At 43.1% G+C, this 22,135-nt stretch overlaps 1 protein-coding gene across 1 annotated transcript in view; it reads right to left on the bottom strand.

Annotated features, from left to right (window-relative positions):
• Positions 1-22,135, bottom strand: part of ipo11 (importin 11) — a 145,135-nt gene that overhangs the window by 85,387 nt on the left and 37,613 nt on the right. The window contains exons 12-15 of the mRNA XM_049001391.1: positions 21,157-21,247; positions 19,357-19,404; positions 18,344-18,449; positions 12,114-12,240 (exon numbers count right to left, since the gene is read on the bottom strand). Coding sequence (XP_048857348.1) covers positions 12,114-12,240; positions 18,344-18,449; positions 19,357-19,404; positions 21,157-21,247 — 372 coding nt within the window. The remainder of the gene's footprint in view (positions 1-12,113; positions 12,241-18,343; positions 18,450-19,356; positions 19,405-21,156; positions 21,248-22,135) is intronic.

Raw genomic sequence — 22,135 nt, 5'->3', positions numbered from 1 at the left:
GAACTCCTCTTTAGCCTCAGTACACGTTCCGCCTGACAGTCTCAGAAAGGAACATGCCAATGCAGCACCAGCTAAAGCATCCATCAACATCATCGGTGAAATATTACAGATTATGCTGCATACCGCTACGTTTTATCTTAAAATTCAGTTCAGCATTGTCACTTTTGAAGGTCTTCAGGCAGCATCATACCGACAGTACAGTAAAGGCGGCCTTTGTTTAGCTATGGCCAAAGAAGACGCATTCGTGATAAACAGCTAACCCAGAAAATTAGTGAGCCCTAGTACATCACACGGGAGAATGTAACAAATGTCTTATTTCATCTCCTCCATGCTCTTTCTGCCTCACTTCTGCTGATTAATGGACCACGCATTTACACTTTCCTCCACCTCCACCCCTCAGTCCACCCACTCAAACCATCAACCTCCATCCTTGAGCTGCACATCATTTCCCAGGGCCTCTCTCTCTAATACAGGTAACAATGTCTGACTTTACTCATGAATACAGATTTCATCCGCATAGCTTGGGGGGCGGGAATGGACTGCCACCAGTGCAGATACACATCTAGCAGTTTTGTGGTGGTGATGGTGGGGGGGGGGGACTTTGGAGACAGCCAGATCTCGCCTACATTCCACAAAGCATTCTGGGATATAATGGACTATAGAGAAAAGGTTTCTCTGGCTGCTCCCATGATTAATGTCACATAAGGGAACTGACATGTACTCCTTGTATCTGCATGCCTGCTTAGGTTTCTAAACTTCTAAATTTGCTGCTTCAGCATGCAATGCCAACAGGTTTACTAAAGCTACTATAAAAAGGATGAAAAGTTAAATGAAAAGAAAAATAGCTGAAATGAACCTTCTGACCTTGAACTTTGATGTCCAAGGTGGACTGTAACAACCTTGAGGCGCATTGTGCCTTCTGATAGACCTGGTGGCGCTCGGACCTTTTTTGCACCTGGGGAGGTTCTATCATGTCCGTTTAAGGATTATCTTTTGAGGGGGCAAACTGGGTGGGGCGAAAGGCATTGTAAGGAAAATGTGAAGAAGAGTCGGTTTCCTGCGTCATGTAGTTTGCTCGGCTCACTGATTGCCCTGTTACTGCCGTTTGTCTCTCCCACAGTTGGTATCGTCATTGGACTCGCAACCCGCAATCAACCATCGACCATCTGCCCCCTCATCATTTAAGGGGTGTAAGTGCACTCCAACGTCACGCTCTGTGGAAGACCCACCTAAGAGCGATATTCATGCAAACTTTACAGAAGATTGCACGCTTCTATTCTTGTGTCTCATTCTCTAACACGTTGTACTATATTGTATTTTTTTATTTGCATTTGCATCACCATTTCACTCAATATATAATAATGCAACTTTTACTCTAAGTACGAGCGTGCCTTGTGAGTGAGTGAGTGTGTGTGTGTGTTTGTGTGTGGTCCAGCTATACATTACATTTCAAATTTTATACAAAATCTGTGACTGCAATAAAAAAAAAAGATATATATATCTGATATATATATATATATATATGATAGATGATCATATTTCATAGGGATGCACACACGTAATTGAAAGATTGCAGATTCGAATCCCCGCCCAGCAAGGCACCGCCCCCAAGCACTGCTCCCCGGGCGCTGAATTAGCTGCCCCCTGCTATGTCACGACGACACATATGGGCTAAATGCAGAGAAAACAGTTCGTTGTTGTGCACTGTGTGCTGTGGTGTGTCAACAATGACAACTAATCACAAAAATTCAAATTCATATTTTGCACTTACATAGCCCACGCCTGTTAATGCATGCTTGCCCGGTAGTGAGGACCCTGCAATAACTACAATTAGTCACCAATACAAAGCCTGTGTGTGTGTGTGTCTGTGTGTGTGTGTGTGTGTGTGTGTGTGTGTGTGTGTGAGCACATGAAGATTGCTGTATGAACATGTGGGTTCAGCACTTGACCAAGGTTCAACATGTACAGTCATTACTGCTGTAACACAACAGATGTGTGCCCATATCATCACACATTATGCAAACCAGCATGATAAAAATAACGGTCACGGAAAAAAATTGGGGTGAAGCACAGCACACAAAACCTCACTAAATCATTAACCAAGACATTCATTATGCTCAAAATTCTTTGATCTGAATTCTTTTGAGTGTTAAACCATTACTTTTACTTCTAACACATGAAATTTCACCAATACACTGTCTTGTTACCTTGTTCACTTGTATTTCCGACAATTTTGTAAGAATAGCACTTCCGAAACAAAACACTCGGTCTGACAGAGCATCGGGTGTATTCATCCATGAACCGGTAACAAAACGAAATGACGTCAGGGATTGCACTGGGCAACCAATAAACCAGCAGGAGACTGGATTTATACACACATCTCTCCCCATTTCCCAATTACAAATGAGCTCATTTCCATTTTAGAAACTCCCGTTACTCCTGCTGTTACTCAGTAACGCAAAGTATAATTGTATTACAAGAACTGCATATTAGTCAACGTGATTCTGCGTTTTAGCGATGATAATCCTCTATTTACCTATCGCCCAAGAGAAAATTCACATCTCATAAACACGCATCACAGCAGAACAGACTGTGTTCAGTTTTGTTTCAAAGCCTGTAGCTGCGGCACAGAGACTGCTCAGCTTTTCAGATAGCCGGACATGGTAATCATGACGTACAGCAGGCTATCATTGCTATATCGTCTGACAAAGAACTTTAGTGTGAGGCAAAGATGACTCTTGAAAACCACTTAAAAGTAAGTAATATGTTTGGTAACACGGTGGAAGTGCAGCCACAAGATATTATTGCATGTCCACAGAAGACATTACAAGCTGGAGGAGAGCAGAATAGCTCAGCTCAAATTTAAATCCATCATTTCCAAACACTAGATTTGGATTAAATATATGGTTTTTACACAGTGCATTTCACAACATGAGCCACTGCAAGCCCTACAATAACTTCAAGGTGAATCATAAGAAAAATACCGGGTATGGCATTCAAAAAAGCTCATTTTACATGGTTTAAAACTTGAAAAATATCCCGGATAAACCCAAGATGAGCAGAAAACCCATATCTTGACAACCGTAAAGTTGTCAGCACAACATACCTAATTCTCACTAGAGGTAACGGGCGAACAGCAAACAACATCTGCTGCTTGGAGCTCACTCATCTTTTGGATGAAGACTTCAGAAGGTCAAACAGGGGGTAGACAATTCCTCAGATAACATTCAGAAGTCATGCTCAGTGCTTCGCTATTTTCAGAGTGAACACAGAGGCAGTGACTTTCCAAGGGTCACGGACGATTACGCACAGAGCTAGAGAGGCTGCATTCCCAGCAGTGTCTGTCATGTTCACTTGGAGTCTGGGGTTTCAGAGAACTCACTCAGCATGCACCCCCCCTAGGGGTTTGCACAGGCCTACTTCCGAACACCACGGTCGCTTGCTCCTCCTCCCCCCCCCCCCCCCCCCCCACTAACACGGCGGGTTTCTGCAGCACCGGCTTCCCCAAAATTTACAGAGACAGATTATCTCTCCCAAAATCCACGGATCCAACCGGCAAACTCCTGGCAGACCAGCCGTGCAACAGTGGGGGTCAATATTCCGGGTCATTCATCCATTAAAGTACCACAGGATAGGATTTAGTGGTTCAACACATATAATGTGATGAATCAGGGGAGGTGAACACACCGTAAAGTTCCCATTGACATACGCGGAGCAAATTATATTTCACCTTCACTGCAGTATTATGGGCTCAGTACATGGAACTGGAATGAACTTTCATGAAAACGGGCCATTACTGTGAAAAAGACAAGCCAACCCTTTCATGAGGCTCAGAAACCGTAACGACATCCTTCAAGCTGTTCAGTGGTGCTGCAACAAACACAAACACACAAGTGGAGAAACACACAGACACTGCTGCGTGGTGCCTTCCCAGCCAAACACATCATTTTTATTTCTGGCTATCATTAAAAAAAAAAAACGTAGAAGGAGTGCAATATGGTTAGAAATTTTTTTCATCTTTAATATGCATGTACTTCAGTGTAATTGCAACTTCTGCTGATGTATTTAACTAATTTAAAAGCATCGCAAACTGCAGTTCTTTGAAATGGCACAATCTACTTTCCTTCCCCTTTATGTTATATTAACAACTGTTATTTATGTCGACTCATATCATGCAAACTTTTTGTGGACTTGACATCTGAGTCCGCAGCCTAACCCAGCAACTCCGCGGCCCCTGACAAAATGTCGCCCACATTATATATTATAACTTTACGTATTCACGTGTAAAGTGCGGGGCCCCCCGAATCTGCTAGGCCACCCCTGCTCCCCTGCAGCTCCCCTGCAGCTGCTGCTCAGTGTCGCAGTAGGAAAACAGAAATGATGGATTTCCACAAGCTCAGCTGGAAGCGGGATGTGAAACGGGATGTAAAAGGGGCCCCTGTTTTGGCAGCTTTCGGAGCAAGAGAACGTGACCAACTGAGAGCGTCCAGGGCAGTTAGAGTCGGCGGTCAGACGGACACATGGGCTGGCGGGGGGGACGCCTGTGTCTGCTGTGGGGCTCGACTTTCAGCCAATAGTGGGTCACGGGTTTAGTCTGAGAATCGTCAGCAGAATCACAATCCGCACAGAACTGTAATCAAGCCTCAATTGGGGGGGGGGGGGGGGGGGGGGGGGGGGCTTCATCAGAGGTGCAGAGAGTGGAGTGCTAGCCTCTCGATGGCTTTCTGAAAATCACCACCTCGCCATCAGGCGTTGGTACGATTGCTCCAACACCTTACCCCTGTGGCTCGATAAGCATAAAGCGGCCAAGATAATTACAGGCGCGGTGGCACCAGGCCTGTGCTCTGGCCTGATGACGATTCACTCCCCCCCCCCCCCCCACCCCGCCCCCCTCAGACAAAGGCAGAGGACGGCCCGTCTTTACCGGATGACGTGCTTAGTCAAGTGAGCTCAAACGGCGGAACTGATGGAAAAGCGGAGGGCGGTCATCGGAAGACTGACTCGTCTCACTGGCCCACGCGACCTGTGGATGCAGAGCGATGCAGGAGTTCTTTGTACTACGACGGCAACACCATGCTAAATAAAAAAAATGACACAATAATAATGAATGGACTGTAATTGCAAATTATTATAGTAAGAGATAGAGTGCGTCGTTATGGACACCAGTGGTGAATTCCCAACGGGATTCCAGAAAGCCGAACGGAACTTAACATCTGCAATTTTGAAAGCGATTTATAATTTCAGCTCCACTCAAAAGTCCATTTCACCCCGTCTTCATCCAGCGATTTCAGAACAGGGTGACGGTGTCAGTCGGACACTAGGAAAAAAAATGAGTCACTGTTGCCTGCATTTTAATGGGGGAGCCGAACTAGCAATTAAGGAGACGCTTTCATGTAAACAGCACAAAGTTGTTTTTATGTGCATGTAAAACTGCATTTGCAAGGCATAGTAATTTAAACTGAAATGCTGGTTATTGCGCCATCCTGAGAGTTTGCATTATTCATTTTCTTAATTTATTTTAGAATAGAGCACCTTTGAAGTAAATATTATAGTACTATGACAACACCATTTATGCTGCTATAATTCAAATGATCGAAGTTAAGTAGCTTTCCAGGACTTCCTCTAGAATGTAGACCTTTCACTCAGCAATTATATAACTGCTGTATTGCTACTCTCCCAGTGACATCAGTTACAATACCAGACAAAAGTCTGGACGCACCTACTGAAAATCATTTGTTCTTCAACATGATAACGACACTAAGCACACCTCGAGGTTATGCAGAAAGTATCGACGGACATGACCTGGCACCCACAATCTTCGAAACTAAACCCTATAGAGCTTGTTTGGGATGAGCTGGACCAAAGAGGCAGAGCAGGGTAGCCCACCTCTTCCCAGAACTTGTGGGAACTCCTTCAGGACTGCTGGAGAGGCATTTAAAGGTGGCTACATTTGGAAGCTGGTTGGAAGAATACCAAGAGTCTGCAATGCTGTCATCAACGCAAAAAGGGGCTACTTGGAAGAGGCTAAAACTCGAGAAAAGTCACTTCTTGCTTGTCGCAGTATTTCATATGTTTTACATCAACGCCAGGAGGCCTTTTACTATAAGGCGAATGACACAGTGCTAAAACAGAATCACATGCAGATGACCAGACTTTTGAGTGCTACTGTATATCAGTTGTGAGTTACATCTACTCTATGATGTATGACTTTATTTCTGCATTCTGCCTTTTGCCCTGGGCCTCCTGGGTCAGGCTTCAGGTTCACCTTGACCCAATACCAGATAAGCAGTTACGGAGACGGATGGAAGGGCACATTGTTTTATCTGCTAACACTTCAGCTTTCTTTCTTCTAGCCACTGCGCACAAAGCTAGCGAGTCATTACTGCCAAACCAGAACATTAGACACTGCACAACTGAGCCAAAGTTCACATTTAATAGATAACAGCACAGTCACTGACCTTTATGGAATGAGGCCCATAAAGGAAAATGGAAACTGGTCATTTTTTTGAATAAAGTAGATTTTGAAGCCTCTTTTGAAGCTGCCGGGACATGTACTGTATAGAAGTTTAGATAATTCTTCACACTTTTCAGAGGGTAACACTGACAGAGTTCAATCTGGAGAGAGAGAGAAAAAATGTCCCATATGGGCAAATTCTCCCAATGCAGCCATCTGAACAGCCAAGAAGCAGCTCAGCGAAGTCATAGGCCACAAACGCCAAGGTCAAGCTGAAAAGCAACCATTCAGAATCAACCGATCAGAAATACTCTGTTGTAGAGCTGTCACGATTACTCGATATTTTAAATATTTTTTATTATTATTTTTTTTTTTTAAGCACCGATTAAAATTTGGCTTCTCAATTACCGGGCAAAATGGAAGAAGGCAGACAGAGCATAGCAGGCAAGAGCCCAAATAAAGAGCAAAAGCCTAAGGTGTGTAGAAGAACTTCATATTAAAGGTGAATGAAAATTCTGTATGCCAATGCTGAAAATCAGAACTTACATATCACCATAGCACAACTGCAGTGCAACATCATCAAAAAGACACCCGAGGGCTCATCCAATTTGAGGGCAGCCATAGATACAACTACAAGACATGTGCCCTTCAGTGAATCAGCAGCACGATCATACATAATATGGTACACAGTCAGTCTCTCTCTCTGTCCCTCACACACACAAATACACATGTGGAGTTTACCCGTTCAGGTTGAAAGTTTTGTCCTAAACACAAACTCTGTAAAATGTGCAGTGAAATGCATTATTGCAGAGCTACCAACACTGTACAAGGGACATAATTATAAGGAGAGATTAGATATTAAACAAAACAATAATCATGGATATCCATCCATCCATCCCTCTTCTTTGCCTACATGTCCTATGCAGGGTTATGGGGTGATAGAAATCCATAGTGTGCAATTGGAAGTTGGCAGTAATGTGGCAGGCAAGTATTTACTGACATTCACACACACACACACACACACACACACACACACACACAGACGATTAATATAGTCTACAGTGATAGCCCTACTCTGTCCTACTACATCCGCTCCACTGGTGTCACTGGACATCTCCATCTTTGGCAGAATGACTCAAATCTACTCTATAGTAACAAAACCTCCTACCAGATACAGAGTCAGCAAGGAAATCCAGCGACAAATTGGGTGGTTATAATGTATGACAGCAATGATTACTGAAGGACAACGTGTCCAACTCATAGGCTCACCATTTCGCCGATTCCGAGTTTTAAACTTTTATTTGATGACCGTTATTGGCTGCTGATTGCAACGGAGACCAAATCACACCTGAGAAAACCTTGTCGTATGGAAAGAGCAGCTTAAAATTTCAATATAAAAAGCACCGAATCAACGAGATGAAAGTCGCCACCTGTGTGCATGGCTGAAGCGGCCTCATTGCCATCTCACTTCACATTATGCAGGTAATTCATACACATTCACAAAACTTATGGAACACAAAACAAAAGAAAACCAAAAAAAAAAAAAAACATGATAATGGCCCATTGGCGAGGCCTGCTGATACTCTAGCGCCGAAAAACCAGGACTGCTGCATACTTTTTAAAAACAAATTCAATCCTTGCATATCCTGACAAAGACAAAGTTCCTTTGTGCATCTGCGTGTCTGTGTGCTGTGAATGAGAGCATATCAGGCCGGATACGAGCTCAGTGCAGGATCCCCACAAGGCCACACTCCTCTCTGAAAAGCCTGCGTCACCGATTTGCACAGAAATATGAGAAAAGTGAATCTTTCCAAATGGGGTCCAAATAGGCAATTCATGAGGAAGTACCACACCTTCCAAGAGGTGCAAAAAATCACACAAATCTATGGAGCTGTTGTCGATTTTTGAAGTGGAAACCAGAATTGGTTTTACACAGAACTAGCTGCCAGTTTCAAAGATTCATGGAAAATCCGTGATGGGAAATTTTAAGAGCTACCTAAAGTGAACATTGTGAAGAATTAATAGCCTTTCCCAGGGGCATCGGTCTCGTGCGGCAAACGCACACAAACTGGGAGAAACAAGCTTCACGTCGCCACTCTCACTCCTAAAGCCAGCATGCCCCTCCTCTGCAGAGAGCGCTGTTTTCCTACCTTTGATTTAAAATTGAAAATGGAAGGAGGGATTTTTTTTTTCTCCGATGGAGATGTATTGGGGAAGATAAATAAAAAGACCTTTCGGGATGGGAAATTTCACACGAATTGACCATGCTCTTCTATAGCTATGACCTTTTAAAGGAAATAGGCGCAAACCGAGATTTTGTTCTTTCATTCGTCTGACATCCTACAAATCCGGTGGGTGAATTTGAAGCAGTGCTCAGCTTTAGTGGACTTTCCCTGCTGTTTTTTTCTCTTTTTTTTTAAATAAATAAATAGGAATACTTCCCAAGAGCAGCATAAAATCCAGCAGAATATACCACTGGGGCTGTACTTGTACATTTTAGTTGACTAAATCAACTGTAATTTTAGTTTACTGTAATCTTATGATATTTAGTCAACTAAAACTAGACTAAAACTAAAATAATGTTGACGATTAAATTATGACTGAAGCTAAATTACATTTTATTCAAAAGACTATGAGTAAAACTAAATAAAAATTTGCTGTCAAAATTAACACTGGAATCAACTGCTTTCATCCCAATTGCAGCTAGTTTAAAATTCTTTGGAAATTTTGAACCCACACACACACACACACACACACACACACACAAACATATATATAGACACACACGCACACAAACACATGATATTTTAGTCATACAGGGCAGATTATTCAGTTTGTCTCGAGTCAACATCTCATAAAAGACATTTCAAAGGCTTTTTTTATCACCAAAAGCTTTTTTTCCCCTATTTTAAGACTTTTTAAAGGATCCTCACGAACACTGGGAACCGTCCCTAAACCTTTATTGTGGTTATTTCCTTAGCTCTACCACCACAGTAAGTGTGTTGCAATACAATGAACTCTACTGGCTCTGCCTCTTTAGCAAGGTGAACTCAAGCAGGAACCATTCAAAGGAAAGGCAAGAGCAGCCCCAGCTCCGAGATGAGGTGTGAAGCACAGGCTCTGCCGTTTTCCATCAAGGTTAAGCTAAGTAATCTTCAGCACGGCTGGACCCAAACTGTGAAATCAAGCAGAAACTGAGAGTGTAGCATCCTTGTTGCACACATACGATTTGTAGAGAAAGGTTTCCCATACATGTAGCCTGAAACTGAAGGTAACATTTGATTACATGTTTAAGTTTGCGCACAACATGCTTAGGCTACTGTGCAATGAGCTTCCGGCCTGCCAGATTATTTGCATAATTAATAGTTTCTTTAAATTATAAAAATTGAAATGCCTTTTTAAAAGTTGTTTCGCAGCAGAATCTCTTGCTGTGCCAGGCTATCATCCCCACCAATGACAATCATTACAAAACCAAAGTCCACAAGAGCTGGGAGTCCAAATGATTTCCACCCAGTTTCTCTAACTCCCATAACAACGAAGTGCTTTGTGTCCTAGCAGACATCAAGGCCAGCGTCCCCTCACCCAGTACAAACACCAGCCTGCCTACAGGGCAAACGGATCGACTTAAGATGCCATTACAGGAGCCATCCGCACCATTATAACCCACACAGACCACTCAAGAGCCATGTCAGAATGTTGTTCATTCATGTCATCTCAGAATTCGATAACATAATTCCCAACAAGCTGGTCTTCGAATACCACAAGCTGGACCTGAACACAGCATTTTGTATGGATAGTTTGGACTTTCTGACTGTCAGACTCAGCATACAACCCTCTGTGTACACATCACAGTTGACCTAAGATGGTCTGTTAATTCCCCTTCTCTGGATAAAAAGCCAGTCGGAACAGACCTGGTACTTCTTAAAGAGGGTGAATAGAACCTTCCTGCTACAAAGACTCCTGGAAATTTCTCCCGATGGTGGACTACAGAGAGCAACTGGCCAACTTCTGGAGGTTCCTCAAAATTATCACAGACCCAAGTCCACCCCATCCTCCAGCAGGTGTTTAGTGTGTAAAAAAAATATTATATATATATATATATATATATATATATATATATATATATATATATATATATATATTAGTATATATATATTAGTATATATATATATATATATATATATATTAGTATATATATATAAAGTATAGAACCATACAATGTCAGTCAGCCGGGAAGAACTTCTTTCCCCAGAGCTGAACCTGAACCCCCCCCCCCCCCGATGTTGTTAGCTTCCTGCCACCACTGACGACACACTACCATTCATCCATTCATCCCTCCATGCCCCCCTCCCCCCCGCCAACTAATTTCTATCACTATGATGTTGGTGTATTTCATTGCTATTATGTGAACTATCTCCTCTTTTATCTGCCAGAAAGTGTGTCTGGCTGACAGTTTGTCTTTGTCCAATACCCACTGAGCAGCATTTGTTTGTCCAGTCAAGCGCTTTATTCTGTACTGTGCTCTGTCCTCAGTCAGTACTTTCTTTATAGTCTTGCACTTCGCACTACTTCGGCTGGAATGCCGCATTCATGCTAACTGCAATCCTGCTAAATCTATAACTGAATTGCCATTCCCCCACGCCAGCCTTCCCAGAACCTTGAATGTAACCATTGCATTCTGTTTTCCTATTGCATTTGTATTCATCAACCATGTCATACTTCGATACACAGACTTATGTCCTGTGCGTGCATGAATGGAAGCGACTACTGAGCTTCATTTTACTAGAGTAACCTCACTTTCAGTAACAAAAATCCTTGACCCTTATTCTGGTCAACCCACTTATTCTCACATTAACAATGACTTATTTACAAGTTGTTCATCATAAAGTCTCTCTGAATATTTTCGAGATATGGGATTTCTTTTCTGCAAAGTATGCATTACTGGCTGTGATATTTCCTATATAAAAGTACAGAATCTGGGACATCCAATATATTAGTTACTTAGTGTTAAAACATACTGTGCATCTATGCAGTGTGTATATATAGGATTACCTACTCAAAACCTCACTGAAAGGCTGAAAAATTGCTGAAAAAAGAAAATTAAAAAAGGTGTCAGCACAAATATGTACATCGCCATACACTCTGATCTGTGTATAATTCTGTGATTATAGAGGAACAGCGCTGGTATATCAAAAAAGGAAAGAGCATTCAGCACGAGAATCCAATTTGACGGATCCGTATTGTTTAGCATACTCATAGCCTAAGCTTTAAAAGTATGATAACACAGGGACACATTAAAAACGTGACATATTTTCATGCAGAAAAGGTCAAACTAGCCTTGAGCCTCTGAGATCAGAATATTCCCAGAACTGTTAATGCCTTCTGCGGTGTTCGATGGTCTTCATTTTGAATTATACTGTCATGATTGCTGTAGAAGATATGACTCTCTTTATGAGATTCGTAATAAAATCTCACTGCTCTCCAGTGGATCTTTTCCGGTTTCATTTTACCCCCAAAATTGCAGTAATTTTAATCTGTTGAATTAAGTGGCACGTTTGATTACTGCAGCATCCATTCTGCCCTTAATATGGTATTAGGGTACTTAGTAAACGGCAATAAATCGTAACGAAAAGTGCTTCTTTTTCAGGCAGCAGCTTACCACGAGGTCTGGGTCCTGCATGAGGCCCAGGATGGCTTCATACAGCAGCGGCCGCAGCTCGGACTTGAACTTCACAGAGATCCACTGGCCAATTAGCCAGATCACCCTCCGTCGTATGAGCTTGTAGCTGGAGACAGACAGAGGACAGAAAACAGCATTGAAATGGGGCTGCCTGCAGAGCAGCTTTCTCAAAGGCCCTCACTTAAAAAGAAAAAAATAAATCAGCTATTCATCCCAAAAGCTCAAATAAATTCCAAAGAAACCTCGAAAATTTATCTGAATTCAGGAACGACTCCTAAAAGCTGTTTTTTTCAGTGCAGATCTTATTTTAAAGGGAAACTTTAAATAATGCACCCATCGATACATAATGGCTGTATGCTGGGAAGCAAATCTGTTACCAAGTAACACTTCCGACTGCCTATTGTGCAGAGACAAAGACAAAAACATGGCATCAAGAAACGCTATTTTTACACAGAACTTAGCAACAGCATGTGTATACAAATGTTTCAACGCTGCGACGGAGCAGGGACAGAATTCTTTCCACAATTGACACACATTTCTAAAGAAATTAACAATCATAAGATTCAACGCAAGAATGACAATAATTAAAAATACATTATCATTCTTAGGATGTTTGTTAAGGAGTACTGAAAGTGCGCTACAGTAAGCTGCTTTGGATTCTGTTAGGAATAACAAGGAGGGACAGATTTCCAATGTCAGCACATACAGCTTCTGTCATGAACCTGCATTTGTGGGTGTTTGAAACTCTGACTGCATTCTAGATTCAAAGTCATTTGTGTGAGGTTCCCACCTGCTCCCCGCAGGTCACTGGAATTCCGAGCACACATGACATCAGGCTTGTGTCATGTGATATTAGGATAGCTCACATCCCAGGGCAACACCATGCTCCTTCGAGAGCAGATTAATTGAATGTTTGTGCATCTACAGCCCAGATTAATGAGCTACCCAGTCCCTGGACTGGGGCAGAAAAGCGGCTGAGTAATTACTGCTGTTGGTTAGAAGAGCTTATTTAGAGTGTTCAACACTTCAGCTCGTGCGCTACTCTAGGGCACCGAAACAGACCTCCAAGGCTGCTGTGTTAACATGGTGGAGGAGGGGGGGGGGTCAAACATTTACTAACAGCAACAACTCAGTGTTCCGAATTCCATGTAAAACACAGTGCCAATGATAAACCACTGTCGTTTCTTTGATGGGTCATGGACCAGCAGGTGCAATGAAAGGATCTTCAAAGAGAAATGAAAATGTTTATCCCTCTGGTATAACTTTTTTTCCCCCAGATTGCACTTTCACTCCTCAGCCCACTTTCTTTGTCAGTATCAAGATGTGAAGAGTGGAAATACAAAGACAATGACAGGGAATGGAAGGTGACGGCAATAACAAAGCCCCAGGAGCAACAAGAGACAAAGGATCCTTTAAGAACCGCCAGAAAAAGTACGATACCAAGCCATGTCCCTACCCCTTATCTCATGCCTCTAATTTTGTGTTATGAAGGCCTCAAGAGCAGCTAAGGGCCTGGTCACGGGTCTTTAAGCTACAGACTCCACCAGGAATTCCGATCACTCAAGGTGCATCCCGGAGAGCCTAGCGCAGGCCCAGAAAAGCACGCCCTCCTTGAGGTCAGGCGATCGATAATTTCAAGGGACAAACCCGCTCCGGTGGCTTAGCCTATATACCCAAGTGGCACGGTTCCTCTGATGTCATGCTTCAAGTGCATGGGCATCAATTACGATGGTTGCCCGGGAAACGGAATGACAAGTCATCGCCAACACCCTACCGGGTGGCATTCCTTTAATTGGAGGAAGTCATCCATCCACACTGCGCTGACAGTGACTGAAGGGAACGCGTTTCGGGTGTCAATCATACCTGATCAGTTCTTGGGGGTCTACAGAGAGTAACATCCACATAAATATTTACACTCTGCCTTTCCCATCATGTCGCGGCCAGACAACTATTCAATATGTGTTTGAGACTGATACAGGCAAACTATAGAACAGAATTAATGTTTACAAATGCAATCCTCAGTTCAAACAAACAGCAACATCCACCAGGATGCATTCCATTTGATATCTGTATTAATGCATTTGTGTTTAGCCAACACATTCTCAAATTTCTTACATTTCCATTAATTCTAGGGGAAAACCCAATTGCCCAGCCGTGAATGTGGAATACTTCTGTGCTATCTTCTCTGCAACGACAATTACTTTATTGAAATGCAAATCTATTCCTATCACAGACAAATGGTATCTGTCTAATCTAATTTCCATTTCTAATTTAAACTGCAATCACATTTCTTCCTGAGTGAACGGACTGGCACACTGGCCCTGCTCTCCTGCTGGATAATAGAGAAACAAAGAAAGGAGGCTGTGATGGCTTCGTCCCCCATTCTGCTTGGGAGCCCAGCATGGACCCAACCCCACCATGCTGGGTACCGCAGCACAGGATACTGGAGCATGCGGCAACACCAGGACATTACAGATGGCTCCTCCTGATTACTCTGGGTCAAGCCCATCGGTATCAACCGAAAAGGATGCACTCGTAGCTTCAGGATCAACTTCATGTAATGCTCTATCATCTCGACAGGAACTCAAGGTAGCTTACATTGTTCTTACTGGGATTAAGATCTTGGTTGCATCCTTACATCCTAAAAAGCCCTCAGATATTTTATGACTCTACTACCTTAACTGTACGAAATGAGCTTCATCTCCCCCCCACTGCTTTAAGTTTTTCCGTCTTGCACTGAAATCACTGCAATTCTGCAATGATACGATTAGATTAATTAAACAGCTAAGCATCCTCCTCGCCTTTCGGTAATTATCTGCCAGTGAGGCTGCCTGGTGCTAAGACGGCAGAAGGTGACCAGACCCAGTCAATGGCGGTGGTGGCTTTCACGTGCATGATGGCTGATTTATACCTCTGTATAGAACCTACGCCATCGGTACGACATAGCTGTGTACCTTACTCCGTTAGCACGATGCGCACAGAAAGTTAATGATGCGCACAGACCTCAAACAAGTACAGATCCACGCAAACGACACAGGCCACAGCGCACGTTCTCCCTAAAACAGCCCAAAATCCGACAGGCTCTGCTGATCCCGTCTACAGTGTGAATCCAGGCCCAGAGAACCACCACCACATCCCTGTCCACGGTCGCTGCTGCTCAAGCTTTCAACTACGCTTGCAAAAGTAATCAGCGACCTGGACATTCAGAAAAATGACATCTCAGCAGCTGTCTTCAATCAACTTCTTCACAGGGGACTGGGAAATGCTATTTTCGGATTTTCCCAATACCATCCTACCGCACTGTTCATTTGATTCCCTCTAGTTCTATAATCATAAAGTGCTTTGTGACAATTTGCTAATCATAACATGTTAAAAATATGCCATACTGATTAACCGCAAATATAAATGAGACGCTTCAGACCACATTTCTGCATTATCCCTCACATTGACTCCAACCTCTACGATCCTTGCATAAATCCATAAGTAACCCAAGTCGGCAGTGGCGGCTCTTCGCCAACATCTTTTGTGCGTCTCTTATGAGCACGTGGTTGCTACAGTCAAACCCAAAGGCAGTGACAGAAACCTTTTTCAGGTCATCCATTGTTTCTACATCAAATTCTGGAACCAGCCAAGTCTGGAAGCGTCACAGAACAATAAAACAGACAAATGGGGGGGGTGGGGGGGGGGGGGGGAGCTGAATTGACTGCCAGACCTCTATCACCAACAAAAGCTTCCATAAGCATCCCTCTTATTTACTACATCACCAAAAAGCGGTTTGCAGGCTGGGACACAATAAGCTCAGAAGGGGCCCCCCTCTGTCATAAAGCAGAATTATCTCAGCTGATGAATGGGACCGGGCTGCCGTCACCTTCTCCCGAGATTATATGTGCTTTGCCGAGAGCGCAATCACGCTGTCTGGAGTTAACATGTCACTTGCATGTTTACAGTGTACATTATGCTAATTCCAGTGCGTACAGTGTCTGGCTGTGAACAGGGAGATTATTTCGTTTGCATTCAAAGAAACCTTTTTGTTCTTTGTCCATTACCAATTAGAACGAGAAAAATAATAATATGGATTTTAATTGAAATGGTAGTTTGCATAGGGTGTATTTATAAGTCCAAACACACAACCGAAATAAAAGCTGCAAAAAACAGGAAGGCAGGTACACGCTGCCAGTGTGAAAGCTCAAGGTATCATCCAGCAAACAATGAACTGGAGTTACACACACAGACATTTGGGTCGTTTCTGAGAGTTACAGGCTTGTGTCAGGACCTTTACACAGGCATAGCAGTCTGCCAATGGGACTGCATTGTCTTATCACCAAAACCCCAATTAAGCCCCAATGAAGTACAATGAGGCATCTATGAAACCTCAACCTTTGGTTTCTGGTCCTATCCCATCTGAACAGAATAGAAATTTGAGATCCATCCCTTTTATCCACCTAAATCCCCCGAAATCCACCTCTACAGTATCCTAGAGCACAATCTGGTTTAATCTGGTCTATTTCAGTGGATAATTCTTTCAATGTACAACAACAACAACAACAAATTTATTTTTATATAGCGCATTATCACAACATTACATTGTCTCAAAGCGCTTTACAGTATCCCCACCCAAAGCCCCCAGTGAATAAGCCAGAGGCGACAGTGGCAAGGAAAAACTCCCTAGAAGGAAGAAACCTTGAGAGGGACCAGACTCAAAGGGGGAGCCCATCCTCCAGGGGCCGGCAGGGATAGTCAAATAGAGAGATGGTTAAGTGCCAGAGATGGGCCAAGTCACATTGTCCCCAATAAGATTTGGGAAATAACTGGAGAGCAAGGAAGATGATAAGCCAATGCCGAAGCCGAGTCTTCTTCCAATTGCCAGGCAACCAGAGGTAAGGCAGCAGGTCATACATGGAAGATCAGAACGGCGAGCTTAGATAATGTAATATTATCGAATTAATTTGCTGTATTAGTCAAATCAACAGCAATCCTGTGTTTCTTCTAATAACTTGATTTCTGTTTCACCAATACACTGGGCCAGTCTGTCCTTTTGGGTTAAAAAAAAAAAAAGTCCAAATGCATAAAAACAAATAAGAAAAAATGAGTTTGCGGCGACAGCTTAATGACATCTGATGCACTCTGGGAACCGCCATCGAGCCCTGAAGGACAGCTGAGCCGCCGGAGCCGCCGGAGCAGAGCAAATAGCACAAGCGTCCGGCTGGGTCTCCGTTAGGCGGGAAATGCGGCAGAGCCGATCCGTCCGGCCTTTTACCCCCCGAGAAAACAGATGGGTGCACCAGCCTCAAACTGCTGCTTGGAAGCCATTCCACATAGAGATTAACAGGGTGACATTTACACTAATAGGCAAAAGCAGAATTTGCTGTTCTGCTGTTCAGAAAGGGAGGGAAGGAAAAAACAAACATAAAATTAGCCTTTGAGTACCTGCCCAAAAAGCCTGTCAGAGAATTGCCAGGTGAATCCTAAGTAATGCTTCCACTCAGCGAGCACAAACAAGACTTTTTTTGTCTCAAAAAAAAAAAGGGGGCTGCTTTATATACTTGAGTCGCCCCCCCACAAATTCAGCGAAACCAAAACAAGCGGAAAGTCCAAGCTGGAATGTTTATTGGATTTCATTTACCGACCTTTTCTGAGAGAGATAAAAATGCAATAGTCATTCTAAAGAGCATCACGGAAGTTTCAGATGGAAGAGCCCAGCCAAGATTCTCTTTGAAAGCAGTAAACCACCTAAAATAAATGATGTGTGTATTGGGGGGGGGGGGGGTGGATGGACAGGCTTTCATCTCAAAAACAGCCGCGGTGCTTTGATGTGGGTCCACAAGGGCGCCGCATGCCTTCTGTTCACCAGCAGGGGTTGTCCAGCCTGAGACAGAATCACTAACTGATTATCCATCACTCTCCATCCTGGTCGAGTGGAAACAGGTTAACGGAAAAGGCTGCTCAGATCTGGTTACTGTCTGTAAGTGAATGAGAAGTAAGGATGCAGAAGCAGTGTGGATTTCAGGGGAGTTTTGTAGTGTTAGCTATGGCTGAGAGCATGAAAGCCGATTGCTGCTCTTACGGCCTCTGACTGCTGGAATAGGCTGCAGGCTCATTGTAACGCCATGACTGATAAGCACTTACAGAAGACGGCTGTGATGATAGCAGAACAAACACGATAGCAGAGCCCAATGACGACTGGTTAGCTGGAAGGGGCGTCTCGGTACCTGTGATGGCTGACTTGCAGCTCAGCCAGAAGGTGATTCTTGAACCACGAGTCAAAGTCCACATTGTCAAACAGCTCGTAGGCGGCGAGTCCGACCGCGTTGTACACTGTCATAAGAGAGGTGAAGATGACAGCCGTAAGCAGCCTCTAGTACAGCGTTTCTCAGCCGGGTCCTCTGAGATCCTCAGCCGACCCACATTTTTGGTCCCTCCCAGCTCCATGCCAGACAGTCCACCTTTTGTCTGGGGGTCACCGAGGTTGAGAAACACTGCTCTAGCAGTAACACACACCAACCAATGTCAATAAGCAGATAAAAACCTAAAATATATTTTCCTAATTGCATGTTTGTTAATGTCTAAATGCAAGTATAGGACTAACAACTGTGAACCTGTAAACCCTTTTCCATCGACATCCGATAATACAACTCTAAACCATAAATAAATATGTGCGTTTGAATCTTTCTCCAGGGCAAGTGAAGTGTTACGATTTAAACATTTATTGGAGACATGCTTCCTTAGTCTAATACGATTCAGATCTTATAAATGACCCTTAACTTCACGGCTTGGTCACACAAATCCCGCCGGTGTGCGAAGCGACTTATCCACGGAGCAATGTCCCATGATCCAAAGGCCACAATAGCCGTGAAATTCAATGAATTTGCCTCTACAGCCTGAAGAGCTCCTACTCATACATACTGCAACGCTTTAAAGGTTTCATTTTCCCCAAACAGCAGATTGTTAAACGAACCGCCTTATATATCGACTTACTGAGAGAATGAGTGATTTATAATCAGATGCTATGAACTACGACCGCAAAAAGACAAAAAAATATATATATTACATTAGCCAGTGGGATGATTAAAAAACGTGAAAGGAAAACATTCGGACGTCGTCTGCTAATTCTCTACGGCTTCCCTGGTGTAGAATGAGAGGGGGTGTAAATGGATTATGTTAATACCACGCCTTGTTACACAGGAAGGAGAAGGCAGTGGAGAGAGGGCGGGCTGGTGAGTACCGGCATCCTTGATGAGGAGTCGCACTGGCTCTTCGATGCTTGTGGGTCCTGAAAGAAAGACAGAGCGCCTCATATACATGCCAGAAGTTTATTGCAATTCCTCCCCGCCATGTCCTAATTCCTCCTCTCCGGCACCAAACGGCACCCTGCTTTCCGTATTACATCCGTCAATCACTCACAGACAGAGCAAGCTGAAAAGGAATGAGTATCGGAGAAACAAAAGGCATCCTCTGTCTGATGCAGACCGAGTCCCGTAAGCTGGACTCTGCTGGAGGCTAACAGAGACCCCCACAACTGTAAAGGGACTGCGTTTCAGCTTCAAATGATTACCCAGCATGCCTTTATATAGAGGCATCTCCATTGCAGGCGGTCTAAAGTTTGGCAAAACATTCTCTAGATGGAAAGTGACTCATTTCCCCCACTCAGTCAGACACAAACCACTTTGTGGCTCACAAGCAGAGCTCCCTCGTATTCCAATACAGGAACAGATGTAATTCTGACAACACAATTACAATGACGACTACCAACAATTACACGGGCAAAAAGAAAAAAAAATTAACAAGGCTAACAAAGTTGAGATACAGACCTACATAAAGCACAAATATAAACCTGGGGGCAACATACTCAGTATTCAGCAAACAACTCCTGTGCAGTTTGTACACACTCAAGACCCCCTGATTCTGCGTGTGTGTGTGTGTGTTTGTGTTGCAGCATTAACAGAAAATGAAAATTATTTAGGAGTGTTTGGCCAAATAGCAAAGATGACGAATTCACAAAACTAAAACTGCCACCCCCGAATCCCATATATAACTTTCTCAAACCACTTCCAAAATCCTAATGATCGCCAGGAATGAGCAGGGTCCCGCAGCACCGTTACACACCGTAATTTAAATAAAAGATCTTGGAAAGGCAGACGAGAACTGAAGCAGAGCTGATTGTGTTAAGGCTTCATTTACAAGCCAAAAGACAATCAATGGGAATTAGTCCATGGCTCATTTGGGTGAGACAATGAGAGAATGATTTTATGCAAACAAACAGTAACACAAGGAAAGATGAACACACTACGGGAATAACCAGAGAGACACAACACAATACCTACATCCCTGGCCTTCATACCTCAGGTTTTTACACTTTAAAAGTGGTAAAATCATCATCTGATTTTAAGGCAAAGTCATATTTTTGACCAAGAGTTTGACAGAGTAGTCAGATAAGCCAGACAGATGAGTGCAAAAAAAGCAAAAAGCAGAACGACTGCAAGATAATGAGATTTTAAACAGTGCAATAAAATGACTAGACAATTATTAAACTGCCCCATTGTACACATCAAGTACTTAAAAGTGATTTTTCTTGAAAGACATCACCTGTGGGGAGTTTTACTAATGTATTCTAGGTTGCAGGTATTACTGTATCATGGTACCATTAAAATAGTTTTATGAGAAACAAATACAGATAACGATGTTTTTCAAGCTCGCAGGAACTATTTTAGCCGTAAATATAATTTTGGACTGTGGAGTGGCTGAAATTAGCATAACATTTACATCCATTTAGTGAAAAAGCATCTGCTAAATAAATGAATGTAAATAAATTCAAATGTAAATTGGTTAATTTTGCCTACTTCACAGTCCTAAATTATATTTAAGGGTGAAACATTTTCTGGTAGCTTTATATTTTTGCAATAAAACGGATAGATAAAAACATAAGGATTAAGGCTGGCAGACTAAGAGGAGAACATGATAAAGCTGTTTAAACATCTAAAGAGATACTATGTGATACATGCATTGTCATAATGTCACAACATACCTTGCAGATTTTGAACCATTTCCAGCAACACAGGGGTTAGTGTCTGGCTGTAGCTGTGGAAAATATCCAGGAACAAAACTTCTGTGCATGGCTGGTAAAGAGAAAGAAACGATACGACAATCACCACTTCTGCCAAGTTAACAAACTAGGGCCAAAATAGTGAAATATGGGTAAGCAGATACAAGAAATGAAATGGCCACATTCAGCCTGGAGGGACAAACCCGGAAGGTGTCAGTAGCTGTGATATATTAAACCCCTAAATGACTTAATATGTGTATTTTTGCAGAAAGGTCTCGCTAAAACGGAAGCCTGAGTGTGATACCGCACGAGGCAGCAGATGATGTAGTGAATTAAAGAGCTGGACTTCAGCATCACATCATTACGCAAAAGCTCAACGTTGTGCCAAAGTTACATGCGCCCATGTGACCACTGGACTCGTCGTACTGTGCTGAAGATAAAACGGTATGTTAAGCCCGATTTAGATCATCTAACGGCCGGCGTTTTTTGAAAGATGTCTGAGAACAGCTTAGTGCGGAGCAACTGAAGCGACATAGAAAATGCAACAAACAGTACAACATGTAAAGAAAAGGCTTCAGTTGTATACATACTGGTTGGAAGGAATCGCCCAATACAGATGAAGAACACAGAATACAGAATATAACCTCCCACAAATTGACAGCAATGCCCTGACACTCACAAATGATACACAATGTCCTAGAAATATAAAGTTCCGGTCCTTCAGGTAGGCAGATTTTACTGCCACACTCTAGTCCCAGTCCAGACCATGCTAGTCCCGCGAAACTGTCCAGACATTATAACATGATACAAGGTATTGAAAATACCACAGTATTACCATAATACCAGTCAAGTCTAGCCAGCACTGCTACCATTCCCTCCCCCCCGGTTGGCCTCATCCACCCCCCTGAAAACCAAAGCAGAGGCTGTCTGGCTTCAGACGGTGTGGTGTATTACCGCTGAA

Source organism: Brienomyrus brachyistius, chromosome 2 (genome assembly GCF_023856365.1).
Source record: "Brienomyrus brachyistius isolate T26 chromosome 2, BBRACH_0.4, whole genome shotgun sequence".
Taxonomy (NCBI): Eukaryota; Metazoa; Chordata; class Actinopteri; order Osteoglossiformes; family Mormyridae; genus Brienomyrus; species Brienomyrus brachyistius.
The sequence above is the reverse complement of the archived record's forward strand: the minus strand, read 5'-3'. Positions and strand labels throughout refer to the sequence as shown.